The following is a 20,752-nucleotide window of genomic DNA, read 5'->3' as shown; positions in this document are numbered from 1 at the left end:
GATTCAAATGCAGATCTGAGCACCCTCGCTGGCTCAGATGAGAAGGGGAGGAGAGCAGGTAAGTAGGGCTGCCTGGGGATGGACAGGAAATCTGATGAGCTAATATCTGAAAATATTTCAGAGCCACAGTGTGGACAAGTTCGTGAACATAAATGATGAAAATCTCAAACTGGAGTCCCAGTGGCGTGGGGTCTTACTTTAAAGCTGGCCAATCCTGGGGGCTCCTCCTCTGTCTTGCGGGTTACCGCAGGGAGGACACCCCTGTCTTCAGATTCCCCTCTGTTCATGTTGCAGACAGAAGCTAGAGGGAGCATTTGGGAAATGAAAACGCATTTATTCCCCTTGGGTCATCTAAAAAAAAGTAAATAATCTTAGTGCGTTCAGGCAGCTATAAGAGAATCCCACACATTGGGGGGGCCTACAAGCCACAGAATTTATTTCTCATAAATTGGAAGTCCCAGGTCAGGTGAGGATGCTCTCACTGGGTCCTCTCGTGGTGGAAGGGGCCAGGGATCTCCTGGGGTCTCCTTCCTAAGGGCACTAATCCCCTTCGTGAGGGCTCTACTTCATGACCCATCTCCTCCCAAATGCCCGCCTAATGCCCTCCATGTGGGGGTCGGGGTCTCATGGCAGGCATTTGGAAGGACACAGACATTCAGGCCCCAGCCCGTATGTATCTTTCATCCCAACAAGGAAGTCAGAATTGCACAAGGAAGTGCAGGAATCTTGCCCGTTTCCTGCCAGGAATGCGGGGGGGGGGGGGGCATGGGGGTCTTGTTTAGTACAACTCAGGGAGCCTGAGCAGGGCCCACAGGAGCTCAGCTCTGCGCTCCCTGCAGGCCCTGAGGGAGGATCCTTCTGCTCAAATTCCAAGCAAGAGCTCTATTGGTCTCATAGGGACCCACTTGGCCCCACAGAACTGGTATGAAGATTATTTGAACTGGAGACATTTGATGTACAGTGGATGCAGAGAGAAGCCTTTTCAGAGCTCCCTTTCTTTGCTGAAAGCAGAGCTTCACCCCCAGATGGGAAGGAGCCGGGCCACTCACACCAGGATGAGAAATTGCATAAACAAACATTACCACAGGGGCCACACCTCCCATTCCCCCTAAAGGCTCATTTGTCTCCCCCTAGCAGCGCTTTCTGCCCCCCAATTAAATTGGTACATGAACCCCTGTATCTCTCTGTTCAGGGTCCGCTTCATCTGAGCATGCTCACATGTAGTGTGAACAGACTTGCTCTCTCTTCTCCTGTTAATCTGTCTGTTGTTAAATTTTCAGGCCCCCAGCACTGAGTCTGCATTGGTGGAGGGAAGGTATTTCCCCCCCGACGATACAAATTTCAGGGGGGGCATTCTGGGGTTGGCAACACACCCCAGGCTGTACCCGGAAGACAGCTGTCTGCTGCCCCATCTCTGCCCACGTGTGGGTGTTCTGATTGTCTCTTCCCTGTGAGGTCCAAACCTCCCTGTGATGCAATTCGAGAAACTTACCAGAACCCTGAAATCCTGTGATCAGACCAAGTGGTTGCTTAACGGCAGAGTCTCAGCACTAACATCCTGAGATAAGTGTCATAATCTTCTTTAGCAGCATTATGTTCATTGTGGCTTATTTATTTTTTCAGATCTTCAGAAATTCTAGAGTCTTTAAGAAGGCCTGTTTTGACAAGTCTACTCTTGGCAGGATTGAGGTTTGATTCCAAAGGGGCCAAAGTTCCATTCCAAGGAAATCTAGCTAATATTGTACATACAGAGTTTCAGTGCACAGATAGAGACTGAAAGAATATGTGGTGAGTTTATTTAAAAAGCAAACCCACACGATGAGGGTAGAGCCCTGGGGGGTGGGGGGCAAAGTGAAGGGTGGTCTGGGAAGCCACAGACTTTCAAGGAGGAAGTGGGAAACAGAGTCAAAGCCCACAAGTGGGTCGAAAGGCTGAAGTGTCTGACACAGGGGAGAACGGTTTCAGGGTGCGTGGGGGGCAGGTTCCCTGGAGGAAGTGTCACAGCTAGCGCCCATGAGCATCGTGGAGAACGAAGGAGCGTTAGCCGCCTGAGGGAGGAAGAGGATGACTCCTGCTCATACACCTGCTTGTCATCGCTGAAAATTCCAGCTAAGAATCAGCGAGTAATAGGAGAAGAAATGTGTAAGATGAGAAGTGGAATCTTTCAAAGTGGGCATGTCCATAAAAGACCAGGAAAAGTCATTCTTTTACAGAGAATGAAACACCCCACCCATGGCCTCTCTCCTGGGTCAGACGCCCTCACGTTCTGTGTCCAGGCTGAAGAGGTCATGATGCACCGGGTGGTGCAATGGAGAGAGGACTTCCACACACGATGTTTAAAAAACATTCAAAATCCCCTCTGTCCATCAATGACTGAAAAACCGAAAGCAATGAATTAAGAGTTCCTTGTTCTATCCGCACAGGGAAGTCCACTGTTTCGCAAGAGGAAGTTGAGCTGTTAAAGAAAAACCAAAGCCTAAGTGTTAGACTAAGGGAAAGACGAAGGAAGAGCTACTTGCATTTCTGTTTGGGGGAGGTGATAGAACAAAAGAACACAAAACCCAGCAAAACCCCAAACCGACAACTGTACAAAGGCTTCTTAGCAGATCGAGTAATTAAGTTGCAGATTGATCCCCAAATTCTGAGGGCAAAGTGTGCAGGGAGGACCATTCTCTTAAGTCCGGTGGTGTGTGTGAGATTTCACTGTAGAGACACTGGGGTCCCGGGAGGTGGGGGCAGGCCTGCTGGAGGAGTTTGCTGAGGACCCTGTGCAAAAGAGGCAAGGGCCCAGACATGGGGGCTCCCATGTCCTCCGAGCTCTGGGCGTCTCAGTCCCCATCACTCTGCAAAGAAGCTAGAGAGGTGTGGCCTAGGCCGGGGGTTGCTGACCACACCGTGCCGGGTTTTTTGTTTTTTTTTTTTTAAAGATTTTATTTTTTTGACAGAGAGAGACACAGCGAGAGAGGGAACACAAGCAGGGAGAGTGGGAGAGGGAGAAGCAGGCTTCCCGCCGAGCAGGGAGCCCGATGCGGGGCTCCATCCCAGGACCCTGGGACCATGACCTGAGCCGAAGGCAGACGCTTGACGACCGAGCCACCCAGGCACCCCCAGTGCCGGGTTTTTGAGCAAAGGAACGGGATTCCCACGGCGGTCCGTGAGGCTCTGGGCCTGGTGGGGAGAGGCCAAGGAGGCTGGGGAGATTAGCCCCAGGTGCTGCCGAGAGCAGGGACCCCAAGCCTGAGGGGCTCAGACTCAGGTGCAGGGCTGGGCCGCACCCAGAGTTCCTGACTGCATACGTGTGGGGAGTGGGGCCAGAGAATTTGGGGCGCTGGCTGGCCTGGCTCAAGGAAAACCATCCCTGAGAGGGGGTTCTCAGAACTGAATAGGGCTGCAAGGAAGGGCCAGATGCTAAGGACCCCAAGTCTTAGCAGAAAGCTGGAGGGGCGTCCTAGCTTAGGAGGGCCCCAGAGACACCATGCGTCCAGGGAGGAAAGGGCATCCCCTCTGGGGTCAGAGACGGAGGGGTGGCGGGAGGCCAGGACGGCGGGGGGCCAGACAACCCACACTTCCACCCACTGGGAAGCAGAGCAGGGACTTGACTGCCCCAGGCCCCACAGCAGCGCTGGCCTCTCCCCCTCCTTTCTCGTCCCTCGAAGCGCTTCAAAGTCCTCCCCACAGACACACGTCCTCCACGACAAGGTCCCAGACCAGAGGGGACACAGGAACCTGTCACACAGAGGAAAGGAAGGTGTCCCGTCTCTGCATGTCGACGCCTAGCCGGGTGAGGAATGCTGCGGGCAAGAGATGGGGCAGCCCGCCACGGGGTCTCCCGCGCACCGCAGCGTCCAGCCGCGCCCGCCGGAGCCTGGCCTGCCCTGATCTCCGACCTCCAGGACTGCGGAGAAATAAATGTCTGTCGTTTAAGCCGACCAGCAGCCAGAGCAGACGAATACACCAGGGATAACATGTCACCATCCTTGCCCCAAGGAGAGGGCAGTCTGTTTGGGGGAAAGAAGCATAAAGACCGGTGTCCATCACAAGACAGAGAAGGGTGTCAGAGATGCTTGAAGCAGGGTTAGGACAGAACCGATGGCCCACACTTTGGAGGTCCACCTCTGGAATCACCCAGCTTCGGATGGAACTGAGCTAGGGGTAGAAAGAATGGATGCTTGGGAAGACACGAGCAAGGAGGCTGCTGGGGGGCTGATCCCTGACCAGCCATGTGATTGGTGGTTGCCCCGGGTGGGTGTGACTAAGGGCCCGAGCTAGCAGGTGCTGCAGAGGCCAGGCGGCCAGGGGGTAGACAGCCGGATGCGGCAGCGGGCAGGGGCCGTACTCCCCCCCCCGGCCCCCCCCCCGCACTGCGGGGCACCGCGCAGTTTTCATTTTGGAAGATGCTCTTTTTATGAGAAATCTACCATTTTTGGAGTTTGTATTGACTTTGTTTCCATTTCTGCAAAATTCCTTAAATTTATTTTGAGGTTTTGGGATAGCTTTTATGATAAACAGAAAATGGGCTGACGGAAGGCATCGGCGTCAAATCAAATGAAGATATATTTTGAAATCTAAGAAGAAACGGATGTGGCCGATTGTTGATCTACAATAGCAGCCTATATGCTAGTAGTTACATCATTGCAGCTTTGGATATTTTGTTTCACTGTTTTTAAGCAGAGAAAGGAGTTTTCATATGTTCTCACCTCGTCCCCCCGCCCCCAAATCTGTGTGTAGATTTAGGCCGCACAGTCTTTCTGTGAATGTGGTTCGCCCAGCAGCCCTGTAGAGGGTCCCGAGGTGCTGATACCCCAGACCTGGAAGGATGCGGTGCACGCCTCCCGGCAGGTGCACCCATGACAGCATTGCTGCGAATCCAGCCCTGGGTCATCAACTGACTCCAGGGAAGGGAAGAGGATGCAGGGAATTCTACGAGGAAGAAGAGCAGAAACTCAGGGTGGGGGGTTTCTGAAATTGAAATGTAAACCCGACTTGAAAAACACCCACAATTTCCTGTCCTAGCTGGGGCAAGGTTGCTGTCCCCAAGGGCCTGATTCATCTTACTGAGTGCTGGTGGTGCTGGCTTGAGGGGATGCTGATCGAATTGGGGGGGGGCCCAGGAAGGAATAACGGAACTCACGCCTACTGAGCACCCCTGCGTAGAGGATCACTTGCCCACAACACTGAGAGGGGCAGTGTCATCTACATACATGATGAAACAGCGGGCACCACCATTAGGAACACTTGCCCAGAGTCGCTCAGTTAAAATATGGCCAACCGGGGTTCCAAATTCAGTTCTCTTGAGATCTTTCCATATACTTAGCTGACACCAGACCTTCAGCAGTCAAGGGATCACAATGGATATTGAAATGCCCAGAAACTATGCCGGAAAAGTTGGTAGATTTGGTTACATACAAATAAAAAATATTTGCACATTAAAAAAAAATCCCTGGGGTGCCTCGGTGGCTCAGCGGGCTGAGGATCCGACTCTTGATTTTGGCTCAGCTCCTGATCTCAGGATCCTGAGATCAAGCCCCACGTGGGGCTCTGCACTGACTGGGTAGTTTGCTTGGGATTCTCTCTCCCTCTCTCTCTGCCCCTCCCCACCATGGGTGCACGGGCATTCTCTCTCTTTCTTCAAAGCAAAAACAAACAAACAAACAACTTTAAAAAAATCACCATAAACAAGGTTGACACAGTTGAGTAAACAAGTATATAAAAGCTTTTAAATGTTATATATCATAGAAATTTATTTAAGGCTTATGATTTAAGTTTTATATTTATGTTTGAAATTTATTTACATATGATACACATGACTCCCAATTTTTTATTTTGAAGAATGTGAAATCTATAGAAGCACCATAATTTAAAAATGTTCAAAAAAATGTTCACAGTTTTTTTTCAATGTTTCTTTTTTTCTTTTTATTTATTCATTTATTTGAGAGAGAGATAGCGAGAGAGAGCATGAGCAGGGAGGAGAGGGAGAAGAAGGCTCCCTGCCAAGCAGGGAGCCCCATGTTGGGTTCCATCCCAGGACCTTGAGATCATGACCTGAGCTGAAGGCGGATGCTTAACTGCTTGAGCCACCCAGGCGCCCCTATTCACAGGTTTTTAATGGGCAATTAACAAAAGAAAAATCATTAATGACCAGTAGATTTTTAATTTTTATTATTTTTAAAAGATTTTATTTATTTATTTGAGAGACAGAGCGAGTGAGAGAGAGAGCACATAGCAGAGGCAAGGGAGACGGAGAAGCAGGCTTCCCGTGGAGCAAGGAGCCCGACACAGGGCTCCATCCCAGGACCCTGAGTCCATGACCTAAGCCAAAGGCAGAGGCTTAACTGACTGAGCCACCCAGGCACCCCAACCAGTAGATTTGTTAGATAAAGATTTTGACCTTACTGATGGTCAAAGAAACACAAATGGATATGAGACCTATTTCTACCTACTCCACTGGTAAAGATGAAGCTTTATCCCCTGGTGTCGGGAGGGTGTTGGATAGGCGGGGCAAGTATTCAGCGCGTGCACTGCTACTCTTCTCCACGGTGTCCCTTGTGTCCCTTGCAGACGTCACTACCCTCACTATATCTGTCCACTGAGCCCCAGTGAGATTATCATTTAGATTTGGCACATAGCTGAAGGCTTATTTGCCACCCAGGAGAATACTGAAATTCAGTATTAATGGAAGTAAAAATGACCTAATATTTGTGACATTGAGGCATTTTGAACAGTATCGGTTCAGTTTGTTACATGTGAGCCGCAGAAATTGCTGGCTGTCCCCCCTTCCCACTATCTCTCCTTCTCTTCCTAATTAGAGAATTTTTATCTGGGTACACGAGGACTCAGAGTAAAGACTACATTTCCCAGCCTTCCTTGCAGTTAGGTGTATGGCCATGTGACTAGCTTCTGGCCAATTGGGATGTAAGCAAAAGTGTCGTGTGTCAGCCATTGGACAGTTGGCCAGCCCTTCCTCACTCTGCTGCTTGGAACGTGGGTGTGATGGCTGGAGCTCCCACCGGGAGGAGGAGGGTGAGAGTCAACTCTTGGCTGGCAGAGCTGTGAGCTGGAAGGAGTCTTGCGGATTTTGTAGAATGGACTGCCAGGCCAGCCTCAGATGCGCTACCTCAGAACTTTTTTTGTGAGAGAAATAAATGTCTCTTTTAAACTCCACTTATTTGGGGCTTTCTGTCCCGTCCGTGGGAAGCCAGTCCTAAGTGGCACGAAGTAGCTCTGCTCAACCTGGCTGCAACGACGTCTTCTGTCTCAGACCCCCCATGTCCGCCCCAGAGAGGAGCCGTGTCTTCAGCGGCCGGTGCTTCGTTCAGAGAACACCTTATATATACACTGCTTTTGTCCTGAAGTAGATGTGGGTCTTGTGGATGTGAACGACAGAGAAAGAACCAATATTTTGTGGATGTAAATGTTGGGGTCCGTGCCCGGCTGGCTGGGCCGAGGGCAGGACCTCAAGCTTAGACACATCCCGGCGCAGCCAGCCGCGGGACCCTGGGGAAGCTGCTGGCTCACGCTGCGCCCCGGTTGCGCTTGTGAGACGGCGAAACATCACAGGACAGCAGCACCAGCTGCGCCCCCGAGAGCGATCTGGGTCCCCGGCAACGTGCTGAGGTCAGGAAGCCTGGAGCTGATAAAGATGGATGTGGCACTCCATCTCTCCACATGCTTGTGCTCCGCTCCTCTCTCTATCCCTCCCCTCTTCCCCTGTTATTCCACATCCAATCCACAGCAAATCCTGTAGGTTCCACCTTCAAAATATACCCAGACTGCAAACAACTTTGAACACTCCTCTGTTACCACGCTAATCCCAACCAGCACTGTGTCTCTGAGGTCTCTGCATCTGCCGTGGCCGCCTCAACACAGCAGGCAGGTGACCTTGTGTAAGGACAGCTCCTGTCTCTCCTCCCCTCGGAATCCTCTGCTACCCTGCTGTCTCATTCAGAGTATAAGCCACAGCCCTTACGATGACCTCTAGGCCCCAGTATCCTCCCCTGCCCCACCTACCCCCCCTCCTCACAGACCTGATGTCTAGCTCACCTTCTCTCTCCTGCTTCGGCTGCTCTGACCTCCTGCAATCCATCAAGCTGACCAGGAGGGCTTCTGCCTCAGGGCCTTTGCACTCACTGCTCTCTGTGTGAACCCTTCTTCCTACAGATACGTGCATGTTCAAGGCCTTACCTCCTAATGCATATGAAAACTTTATCTTGAAGACATCCTGTTTAAAACGGGACCCCCTGCATCCACCTTCAGGCCTCATTCTCTGTATACCGTCCTGTTCTGTTTTTCTCCATCTAACATTTCATCACTGTCTAGGACACTATATATTTTGCTTGTTTATTTTGTTGGCTGTCTTTCTCATTGCTCTATTCCTAGGTCAGGGCTTAGTGCTTAGTGCTTCAACTCCTACCCACTGAATGAATATATGATAGATAGGCAGGGTTTGGTTTTGTTGTTGTTTTGTTTTCCTTTGCTTTTAAAAAGGAGGGAAGTACTTTAAAGGTAAAATTGTTCTACAACCAGGTGATGTGGAAAACAAAGGCAGAAGGAAATGTAGATAAAATTAAATGTCCTTATAACCTGTAGCCCATTGACAAATACTTGAGGCAGGTAGAGTGTAAGATCCTTCCAGGAAGCTCCCAACTGTCTTAATGTTAATGCCTTGCTAGAGGGAAAAAACACCCTTGGTTTGACAATAGCCAGGCCTCCTATATCCTGTGAGTCTTCTTTAGCTGGTGAAAGTTCTTCTGGAAACTTCCCTTATCTTTACTTCCCCCAACCCCATCGTATATAATCAGTTGCTCCTCAGAATCTCGGGGTGGCCGCTCTTTCTGCCCATGGGTTCTGTCCCAAGCTTTAGTAAAACCACCATTCTGCCCCCAAGACGTCTCAAGAAATTTTTTTGGCCGTGGGCTCTGAACCTCACCACCACCAACACTGCTCCAAAAACTACATCAAAGGCACCTACAAACACTCCCAAGTTACTTTGCAAAACCCGAGGAAAGCAACCACATTTTCTTTTTTCTTATATTTTCACTGCAGAGGGTCCCAGAATTGCTCAGTTTGCATCTTTTTAAAAAGGAAGCTACATATTTTTCTTGGCCTTGGGAGCGTTTCATCTAGCAATTGGAAAAAGGATTAGCCTGTTAGGCTGGTGGTTTAAATCCAGGCAGAATAAACATCGTCCTTGGCAGGTAAGTAGCTCCTTAAACAGACTCATCCCAACATCTGCCTCCTTCCTCCATATGGCCTCCTGAACAGGAATAAGGCAATTGAGAGTCTTAAGGCATTTTTTAGGAGTGGTTGAAATTTGATACGGAGACTTTCTCCTGGTTGAATTTAGTTGTTCAAAGTGCTGGACAATTTAAATTTTTTTACAGACTCGCTGAGTGAATTGTATGTGCCAGGCACTGGGCTAGGTGCTGGGACCTAGCAAACCTACAGGTCCCTCCCCTGCAAACCTGCTCTGAGAGCAGCAGTTTTTCCAGGGGTGACAACATTAAGTTAATGAAATGTATTCAAATACACACGAACTGAGCACAGACCGTGGCCTAGTTCTAGGAACTTGGGAGACACCGGAGAACAAAACCCAAAGACCCTCATGGGCTCAAAACCCCACGTTTAGTGAATGATGGGGTGATCTGAGAAAGGCGTGTTGAACTGGGTGGGATACAGACTTCGTTTAAAACATGCTCCCTGTCCCTAGGGAATTTCAAAATTACTGCAGGAGATAAGAATGCAGTATCAGTGAATATAATGAGCTGGTTAGAAGTGCCAGGGTTTTAACTGCATGGGAGGGCTGGGAGGGTGGGGGACACTCACCAGAGGGGGGCCTGGAGGAGGGGCCTGCCCAGGTGAGCAAACCCAGAGGGTGTGGCATAGCTAGCTGGTCACCATGTGTTTGCAGGACACAGCTTCTGGTCTCACCAGGATGGTGAACTCATCCATTCTTTCCTAACTCAAAGCTTTCTTTCCTTTTTTTTAAAGAGAGAGAGAGCACAAGGGGCGGGGCAGAGTGAGAGGGAGAGAGAGAATCTTAAGCAGACTCCATGTCCAGTGCAGAGCCCGACGCAGGGCTGGATCTCACGACCCTGAGATCATGACCTGAGCCAAACCAGGAGTCAGACACCTAACTAACTGAGCCACCCAGGGGCCCTTGACTCAAAGCTTTCTTGAGCAACTGTTGTGTGCAAGAGAGGCTTCACCAGGCTCACTGGGGAGCACCACACAAAAAGTCCCTTCTTGATGGAAATGTTGGGGTCTGGAGCTGAGGGTCAAGAAGGAATTCTTGAGATGTCTTGGGTGCAAAAAGGTGGTTTTATTATAGCACAGAGACAGGACCCACGGGCAGAAAAGAGCTGCGCTGGGATCGTGAGGAGCAACTGATTATAGACTTTGGAACTGGGGGAGGTAAAGACAAAGGAGTTTCCAAAAGGATTTTCATATGCTAAAGAAGACCCAGAATCCTGGAGGCCTGGCTATTATCAAACCAAGTTGTTTTTCCCTTTTTCCCTCTAGCAAGACATTAACATTAAGATTGGGAGCTTCCCGGAGGAATCTTATACTCTGCCTGCCTCTAGTATTTGTCAATGGGCCGCAGGTTATAAGGAAGTTTAATTTTATCTACATTTCCTTTGTGCCTTTGTTCTCCATTTAGGGAGCTTGCATTCTGGAGAGGGAGGCTGCAGGGTTCGACGTGTGAATAAGCTATACAATTTGAGATAGCGGCAAGAAAACAAAGCAGGATAGGGTGCCTGGGTGGCTCAATCGTTAAGCGTCTGCCTTCGGCTCAGGTCATGATCCCAGGGTCCTGGAATTGAGCCCCGCATCCGGCTCCCTGCTCCACGGGAAGCCTGCTTCTCCCTCCCCCACTCCCCCTGCTTGTGTTCCCTCTCTCGCTGTGTCTCTCTGTCAAATAAATAAATAAAATCTTAAAAAAGAAAAAAAAAAAAAGAGAAAACAAAGCAGGATAGGGCCCTAGAGGGGAGGGGAGAGGAGAACTCTGGAAAAACTTTGGGCAGGGTGTGGGGGCAGATAATGCGCAGAGTGTGGACTGGCCAGGTGGGAAGACCGCAGGTGTCTGGACAGAGAAAGCAGGAGTTAGGAAAAGTCGGTGGGGCCCTGAGCTCCCACTCCTGGGCCTCACAGTGCGGGAGACGCTCCCACACTTCTGCCCCCCCACCCCGTCTCTCTGCACCTGAGTGGGCCATGTCCCACTCCCCTCCGACAGGGACCCGCCAGCACACACAGCGATCTCAGCAAACCACCTACCGGGATTCAAACTAGAGCACCGAGGTCTGCCTCAGCAGTTTCTCTAAAATAAATACTAAATCCCACACGCTGCACATTTTAGAAGCATTTCAAGGTTCACTCAAAACAGGAAGGAGGAAAGATTTTGCTAGTAGGCATTGCTACTGAGAAAGGCAAATTTCCACTCCAAAGTTTTAACCGGTCACAGCCGTCCACCTCTCAGACATAAAACAGCATAAACGATTTCTTGCAGAAGTGACGAAGACAAAACAAAAGCGACACTGTCAGGCGCCTCCCCAGCTTTCTAATCATTAACGTGCTGAAAGGTTTGCACAGATGCCCTTTGAAGGTAAACTTACAACGGCCTTGACCAGTGGCTACATTTGCGCACCCGCAGATAACGGGATCCGCACGGCTGGGGGAGCGCCCGTGGGCTGGACGGGCGCGGGGCCCCCCCTCCGGCGGTGCCGTGGGGCACGTGCGCGAGCTGCCCGAGCGAGCCTCCCGGCCGCGCACAGCCCACACCGCCCGCGGGGTCGGCTACGGGGTCGCGCGCCCGAGCCAAGTGCAGCGGGGGCGCGGTCAAGTTGGGGGCGGGGCGGGGCCCCGGCGAGGCCGGGGGCGTCGGGAGGGGCGTGGGGGCGTGACCACGGGGCGTGGTCTGGGGGCCGTGACCGGGGCGGAGCCCGGGGCGCCCCCGACGGGAGCTGACTGCTGCAGTCTGGACACGCCAGGTGGGCGCCGGGCTGGGTTTCCAGCTCCTGCACGGGCTCGGAGACTCACTTCCTCTTCCGCGCTCCCTGGCGTCGGAGCCGGAGGGCCCGGCGGGTCCCCACAAGTTCGGGGTCCCCGCGAATCCGGGTTTCCGCGAGTCTGGGTCCTTGCGAGTCCCGGGGTCCGAGCGTTCGGGGGCGGCGACCGGCTGCTCCAGCGGCGCCTGGGGCGCACGGGCGGGACCGGCGCGGAGTGCAGGAGGGGGCCTTCTCGCAGGAAGATGAGGAAGCCCGATGGGAAGATCGTGCTTCTGGGGGACATGAACGTGGGCAAGACGTCGCTGCTGCAGAGGTACATGGAGCGGCGCTTCCCGGACACGGTCAGCACGGTGGGCGGTGCTTTCTACCTAAAGCCATGGCGTTCCTACAACATCTCCATCTGGGACACCGCAGGTGAGGGCGGGCACCGCTCAGGCCCCGCTCGGGCGCACTGTCCTGGGGCTCGGCAGACCAGGTGCTTGCAGCGAGAGAGAAGCATCCCCCAGGGCCGGGGTGTCCCAGGGCAAGACTTCCCCCAGGACAGCCTACGCACTGCGTGTGACCCCATCTCGGGATCAGGCCCCTAGTCACGGTCGAGGCCGCACTTGGCCGCTCTCTGCCTCTGCTTGTTCTCCTTTGCTGGTTGGGAAACTTCAGCCACTCGGTGGGTCTTAGGGACAATACAGGTGACACCTGAAAAGTGCCCCTGGATCCAAAGAGAGAGGCTCCTGGTGTCTTGTGTACCCCGTGGTGGCTTGGCTCCAGAGCTCCATCGTCCTGCTAATGGGAACCCCATGCTCAGGAACATGATCTCATTTGATAGCCCCAACCCCCTGGAGGGGTGAGCAAAGCTAGTGTAATTACCCCTTCTTTACAAAGGAGGAAGTTGAGCCGCAGAGCCTTCCCTGAGGGGTTTCGTCAGGAGACCAGGAAGCTCAGGCTTCTGCTCTCAGTGCTGAGCACATCTGCCTTTCCCACTTCACTTACCACCTGTTGGATCTCCGCTCCTATCTGTCATGGGGCTTTGAAGTGGTTTTCTGCAGAAGCATTTTTAAGATAGTAATGAACTATTTTTAGTACATGTAGTATTTGTGATTTTTCCAAAGTGCAAATCACAGGGTCTTGATTCAGGCTTTCGGTGAGTTAACTCTGCAAAAGTACGCTGGCAACTACAGTCCTATCATGGAGTTTACCTCCTTCCCCAGGAAAAGGAAGAAGATGCCTCAGGTAAAGACACTGTGAATCGTTGGGCACATTTTCCATGAGCATGACTTTCAGAAGCCCAGCACTTTCAGAAGTGACCTATATCCCCGAAGGTCCTGTCTAGAAATTTTAGATTGCCAACTTGGGCACACCAGTCTGCTAAGTAAACAAAATTAGAACTAGTCCTCTGTTTACAGTGGAGTTAATGGAGTTCACTGATGTCCACCTACCCTTCTCCATCCTGCTTTCTTTGTTGCTGTCTTTTTTAGTAGGGTGGTTAATGTCCGACGAAATGATTTGCAGTCATGCTATGAAAACAGCGTCTCCTCTTCTCCAGGCTGCGCAGTGACGTTCCCGGATGCTTTCCTAAAGCCGACTTTCTAGCACTGAGCATTTGGTAGGGATGGAACTCAAGCTCTAGAAGTCACATCGCATTGAAATGACTCGGCTGCCTGTTTTGTACAAGGCTGGCCCTATTGATCCTTTAGTTGGCCGGCTGGCCTTCATTGCTATCCTCGGTTTACAAGGAAATGATGCAGGATTGGTGTTGGGGTCCCAAATCGAGCGGCTCTGTTAGTGGCTGCCGTCAGAAGCTGCCCTTCTCCGTGCGAGGTGGTGTTTCTGGAAGAGGAGCTGACCTTTGGTGTCAGAGCAGGTGGCTCTGGCGTCAAGAGTATGAAGTAGCGAAGTAATTTTGACTGGCCACTTTCTTCAGTGACCAGGGCAGGATCAGCCGGAATCTTGATCATCGGAGGATTTTGTAATACAGCCGATGACTGGCGCTAGCCATCTCGCCCAGCTGCCGGGGGCGGCGACTCATTTCCTGGCGTTGCCTTCTTGTTCCTGGAACCCTTAGTGTGCGCTGGGTCAGGCTCCCGGGGCCGCGGGGGGGCCAGGCCCTGTGTCCACATGGCTGACTTGTGTCCACACGCACAGGGTGCCCGAGGCTTGGCCTCAGCACTGACACCCGCCATCTCTGTGCCTGGCACCCCAGCCACTGTGGGGCTATGGGCCACCTGGACTATGACTAGATACCTAGACAGGTATGAAGAGATACCTTTCCTTAATCTTTGTTGGAAATTCAAAAGTTTAACACTGAAGGGGATTCTGCTTTTTCCTTGTCTTGCTCTTGAACGTCCTTCCCATTCCACAGACACTGGGTTTTAAGCTGTGTTCATTTTACTTTTCATAACCAAGGCAGAGTTTACGGACCCGCGAGAGGATCGTTTTTAGTGCTGGCCCTGGTCACAGGAGGTGGGTGGGGTGGGGGTGTGGGGCTGTGCGGGGTGTCAGGCTGTTCAGTCGTAGAGGAGAGAGGAGGGGTCGGAGAGTCTTACTCTTCTTGCCAGCAGCAGAGTGGCTGGCTGCCTGAAGCTGGAGGGGGAGGAGAGGTTTGCTGGGCTGGTTAATAGGTATCTTATTCAGTGACACAAGAGGCCTCCCGACGTGGGTAAGATCACGTCCACATCCGGGATAGGGCCATAGAGGCTGGCAGAAGCTAAGAGGGATTCAGACTTTGGTCTGTCCAGGTGCCGTGCATTCCGTTCATTGTGTCTTGCTCACCCCGACCCTTGCCTAGTTGGGCAGACAGATGTGGGACATTCACCGTGAAGGTTTGATAAGTTCTGGAAGCAAAAGGCCGTTGCCCAGAGACGAGATGGGGCCCCTGCAGAATCCGCCACCGCTCTCTTCTCTGTCATGCCTTTGGTTGGTAAACCCAGCCCCTCCTACACGCCTGGGGCCGCTGCTCCGTGGGCTTTCAACTCCAGGGGAGGGGGACAGGCAACAAGGACAGAAGTGGTATCATTTCACATGGGATCATCCAAAGAAACTCCATCCCTAGAGCCCTGGAAGGCTAGCCCCCTCCTTTATTGCTCCTACCTCAAGGCGGCAGCCCGTGGAGGTGGGGGGGGGGGTACGGCTCACTTTTGCATCCCCAGTATCTGTCCTGCGAAGACCGCTTTGGAACCCTCGATCCCCTTTCCTCCAGCCTCCAGGAACACGTTCCCTGTTTCCATCTGAGCTCACACTAGCAACACCCTAACGTCCGTATTTCTGCCTAAAGTCTTCATGCCAGCTTGGGTATCCTTGAAAGATGAGACAGGTTTTCTCTACTGTGCTTCCTTCTTCCTCCTGAGCCCTCGCCAGCAGGGCTGCTAGAATCTGTATTTCTAACGGCCTGTGCAAGGCAGGGCAGGCTCTTTCCATCCTGTGTCTCAGATTCTTCCCGCCTCTGCCCGTTGCCCAGTTCCAAAGCCACGTCCAACTTTGTCACGGTCGTCCCTGCTCCGAGGACGAATATCTATTTCAGTACTCTGCTCCCACTCTAACAAAGCACCACAAACTCAGTGGCTTAAAAAATGCAGGTCAGAAGTCCTAACTGGGCTAAAACTGAGGTGCCGGCCACCGGTGCTCCTTTCTGGAGGCTCCAGGGAGGAATCTGTTTTGGTGCCTTTTCTAGCTTCTGGAGCCTGCCCACATCCCGTGGCTTCTTCTTCCTCCATCCTCAAGGCCATGGTGTCTCTCATCGTGTCTCTCGGACCCTGACTGGTCAAGCACCCCTCCCCCACATTTAAAGGACCCCTGTGATTCCACTGGGCTCATCTTGTTAAGCTTTAAGGTCAGCTGGTAGTAACTTGAATTTGTCTGCGACGTTGGTCCCCCTTGCCATGTGACATAACATCTTCACAGGCTCCAGGGTTTAGGACTTCTCTGCGGGGCGAGGGTGTGCCATTCTGCCAGCCACAGCCACTGACCACATGTGTGATTTTGTGGCTGTGTGTCTCCACTTCATTTTCCTCCTCTACCAAATGGGGACGGTTGTAGCACCCACCTGAAGCGTTGATAGGAATCAGTAGGTTAATCTTGGCAAAGTGCTTGAACAGTAGTACCCGGAACGAGGAAGTGCTGTGTTAGTGTTTGATGAAGAAACAATCATCTCCTAGCCCTGGGGGCTTATGACCATGATTACCACCAGCAAGAATGTCACAGAAGGACAAGAGAGGCTTGAGTGGGCCCCCAGTAAGTAATTCTGCAATAAATGGAGAGATCAAAGAGAGGGGCGATTCAGAGCACTTGGTGTAATTACTAGATGTTGAGATGTGTTCTTTCCATGCCTATTTTGTTAACGATTTTTATTATGAATGGGTGTTGAGTTTTGTCACACACTTCTGCTACATCTACGGAGATGATCATATGATTCTTTTCTTTCATTCTATGAATGGGATGTGTCACATTGATTTGTGGACATCAAACCATCCTTGCATCCCAGAGGTGACAGTTGGTTTAAGATCTTTCTCTCGAATAACTTTGGTGCAACCCAGGAGAAGATGCTGCATGTCTGGGTATGAAATCATGGTGCCCGTGAAGTTAGCTGAGAGGTCTTGGCCCCCGTGGCAGAGCCGAGGGCCTTAGCCCTGTGAGCGTCTGAAGGATGGGGAGACACACACAATTGAAGATGTTCAGATGCGACGGACCATCCTTGAGGACCGTGAGCCCCCATCATCCTCCTTCCACTCTTCGTAGAAGCCTCAGCCCCCAGCTCCACCTGGAGGCAGCTGCCCCTGGATCCAGGGAATGATAGGGCAAAGATGGTGGTGTTGTGGATGAGCTGCCGAGTAGCTCTCTTTGGCAGGGACCACACGGTTGCTGATCACTGATCCTTTGGACTGGCCTGTGAGGACTGTGTAGTTGAAAAGCCCCGAGAGCTTGGTGCTGAAGTGGGTGGACAGCCTGTGCAAACTGGAGCTGAGGGTGGAGCACTCAGATCTTCGTTGGCTCTCTGATTACGTTCGTGCAGCTGCTGAGTGGTTCTGGAGGTCCGAATATGGTGGTCCTGAGCCCAGCAGTTGGTGTTCGTGTGACGGGAGAGCATCTGGTGGATGACATCCCCTTCTTGTAGATCAGCAGACTGAGCCGGGCCCTCCCTAGTCGTCTTAAATAAGGTTTTATTGGCACACAGCCATGCTGATGCATTTATAGACTGTGGCGCCTTTCTTTCTTTCTTTCTTTCTTTCTAAAGATTTTATTTATTTATTTGACAGAGAGAGACACAGCGAGAGAGGGAACACAAGCAGGGGGAGTGGGGGAGGGAGAAGCAGGCTTCCCGCTGAGCAGGGAGCCCGATGTGGGGCTCGATCCCAGGACCCTGGGATCGTGACCTGAGCCGAAGGCAGACACCCAACGACTGAGCCACCCGGGCGCCCTGAGACTGTGGTGCCTTTCGCCCTGCAGCGGTCGAACTGACTCGTGGCAACAGAGACCGTATAGCACAGAAAGAGAAAAACTTTTACGATCTCACCCTTTGCAGAAAGTTTGCTGAGCCCTGGTTTGGGTCATGTAGAGGGGAGAACACTTCTCTAAAAGTCCTCTCTGTGGTTACAGAAACTCCCCACAGAGTCTGGCGTTCAGTGATTGGGGGAGCCCGTGACCACTTACAGGCAACAGGGGGCGCTGTGTGGTCCACTCTGAGCTGGACTGGGGTGGGGGCACCTTGGACTTAAGATTGACACGAGCCCCCACTCAAAAAATCTTAGTTTACACTTGAGATCGGACGCTAAGCCTGCAGGCCCGCAATGTGGGTGAGCCCACATCTTCGGAGGTGGGTCCACATCTGAACTGCTAGTGCAGGCCTTGAGTGGGCGCCCTCTGGGTGCGAGGCCGCATTTGCAGAATTCCTCTGCTCTCTTGATCAGCAACAGTGGCCGGAATATGAATGCGGGTGTTAAGACAGGTGGAAGGAACCGAGGGTTCTGGGTTCAGCGGGGCAGACAAGGCGCCATTATATTGCGAGACTTCAGCGGACAAAGGACGCCTGTGAACAGTGCGTGTGCTGGGAGGGCCGCCCAGAGTCCTCCTGGAGGGGGCGCCGAGGATTCTGGGGGTGGGAAGAGGTATTTTAGGCTCACTGGTGTGGTGCTGATTCAGGAGAATTTGACTAATTAAGGTCAACCATACTCGTAACTCATGCCTGAATCCCATTCAATGTCTCTGGAAGATAATCTGGGCTTTATAATTTCAACTCGAACTTGCCCCTCTTGCTTTGTTGAGATTTCACATAACTTCCCTTTCTGTGAAAAAATGTTTACACACAGTTTACACACATGTACATACACACGAGCTTAAATGACTGTTCATTCTTTTTTATTTATTTATATTTTTTAAAAAATATTTACTTGAAAGAGAGAGCAAGCGAGAGAGAGCACAAGCAGGGAGCCCAATGCAGGGCTCGATCCCAGGACCCAGGGATCATGACCTGAGCTGAAATCAAGAGTCTGACCCTCAACCGACCGAGCCACCCAGGTATCCCAACAAACCTTTTAGACAAGAACTGCTGTACTCCAGCCAAACACTCAGAACAAGCTGGAGCACCCCATGCCCACCATCAAGATCTCGTAGGAGCTAGGGCTCTCATCCCCGCTGGGGGGTGACGAGCCCTCCCCCTCGGCGGTGCCTGTGGAGGCTGCATGGGGAGTCTGGGCTTCTGCCTCCACCTGTCAGCAAAGAGAGAGTACCCGCCCCAGCCCCCAGCCCCCAGCCCCTGCTGGGACGAATGAGCCAGCTCAAAAGGAAGATTTAAGTAAGATCCAGTGTCTCATAGCACAGGATGGAAATGTCCAGGTTTTAATAAAAAAAAAAAAAACACTCATCATGTAAGAACCAGGAAGATCTCCAACTGAGTCAAAAAGGACAATCACGAGACGCCAGGCCGGAGCTGACAGAGAGCGTTACCCCACAAGATGGTAGCGTTACCCCATAAGCGTTAGGATGATGACAGCAGCCATCCTGAGCCTGCTTCCGTGAACAATCATGAACCCCTGAGCAAATGACAAAAAATAGAGAGCCTCAGCAAAAACAGATTTAAAGAAGACCCACAGGGAAATTTCTGAATGAAAAAGTACAGTAACAAAACCAGAAGACGCAGTGGGGTGGACTCACCAGCCAGGTGGAGGGGAGAAAGGAAGGAACGGTGTGGGAAGACAGCAGGAAACACTGGCCAGCCTGGAATATGGAGGGAAAGCAGACGGAGGTGAACAGAGCTCGGCAACCTGGGCCGGGGGGCTGGTGGAAGATTAACACCGCGCCGTCCCAGTTCTGGAAGGATGGGAGAAAGGGTGGGGCTGACAGAGTCCTAGAAGAAATCATGGCCAGGAGCTTCCCAAATTCGGCCAGAGACAGAAACCTGCAGGTTCCAGAAGTTGAGAGAACCCCAAACAGGAGAAACAAAAAGAGATCCTTGCCAAGACACATCAGAACTAAATTCTGAAACCAAAAGACAAGGGAAAAGTCTCAGAAGCAGCCAGAGGAGAAACAGAATCCGAATGACAGCGGGTATCCCATCCGACCCCATGACAGAAAGAAGTGGCATCTTTTTCAAGTGCTGAAAGCAAAGGTGAAGAATATTGATATCTAATTCTCGCCCATCTTCCGTCCCGATGCGTGACTGTGGAGAGACAGGCTCCTGGCGCACGTGCCTCTGTGGACTCCGGATTTCTGCTCCTGTTCTTTAAATTACACATAGTGGAACCCTGTTTCGTACTTAACACACTATTTAGGCAGACCAGGGAGGTTTTTTCACATGAATTTTAAAAGCTTTGGCTTTGTAGTTTAAAAATTGGCAACAAGTTTTGCATAGGTAATAGTTTTTGTTTTTTGGTAAAATTGTCTAGGTTGTGTTTTATTTTTAAGGAAGGTTTATTGAATGTTTGCGTCTCTGCAGTAATTCATTGTTAGTGTATAGTTAGTAGGAGTTTTGACACATACATATAGTTGTATGACCACAACCAAAATACAAACCATTTCCACCATTTACGACAGTCTTGTGTCCCTGGGAGTCTCTCTGCTCACTCCTGGCCCCAGATAGCACCGACTTGTCTCTGTCCCTAGAGTTTGGGCTTTTCTAGACTCAGAGTATGGAGCATTTTGAGTCTGGCTTCTTTCGCCTAACACATTTGAATTCATCTGTGCTGTGGTGAGTGTTCATTCCTGTCATCCTCCAGCTGAAGGATACTTGGATTGCTTTCAGTTTTTGGTGATTATGGATAAAGCCACTATAAATAGTCACATAGAGGTTTTCGTGTAAACATAAATTTTCATCTCTCAGGTGAATTACCTACGAGTAGGCTATTTGGGTTTTATGGTCGATGTACGCTCAACACCAGTTGGCCCAACACCATTTGTTAAAAGGTTGGCTTTTGTATTAGCCTTTATTTGTTGCATAGTGTTTGAGATACTTCCATTTTCACGGACAGACTTGGAGGATTTATTATGTAGGTAATTAACACTCCGCCACCTTTGTGAGGAAAATAGTCAGCTGCTGGTTTTTCTTAGCTGACTTGATGCAAGCGCGTGTGGGTAATTCTGCACTGCAGGTTTGTTCATTTCTCAGCTGCTGTAATGCACGTGTGTCTGGAACGAGGCAGGGTGTTCGCAGACCGGCCCTAGGAGTAAGAGACCTAAGAATTGTAAGGTTTTAGTCTTGATTTCTTTTCTTGGCCACAAAACACACATTTCATGGTTCATTTGGGTCTATCAGAGTTTTTTTTTTT

General features: G+C 51.3%; 1 protein-coding gene across 1 annotated transcript in view; it reads left to right on the top strand.

Annotated features, from left to right (window-relative positions):
- The first annotated feature begins 11,921 nt into the window (after positions 1-11,921).
- Positions 11,922-20,752, top strand: part of RAB20 (RAB20, member RAS oncogene family) — a 25,036-nt gene continuing 16,205 nt past the window's right edge. The window contains exon 1 of the mRNA XM_006751312.3: positions 11,922-12,416. Within this exon, the coding sequence (XP_006751375.1) occupies positions 12,245-12,416 (172 nt within the window). The 5' untranslated portion in view covers positions 11,922-12,244. The remainder of the gene's footprint in view (positions 12,417-20,752) is intronic.

Source organism: Leptonychotes weddellii, chromosome 3, assembly GCF_054177405.1.
Source record: "Leptonychotes weddellii isolate Sample4059 chromosome 3, ASM5417740v2, whole genome shotgun sequence".
Lineage (NCBI taxonomy): Eukaryota > Metazoa > Chordata > Mammalia > Carnivora > Phocidae > Leptonychotes > Leptonychotes weddellii.
This window is presented reverse-complemented; position numbering and strand designations above follow the sequence as displayed.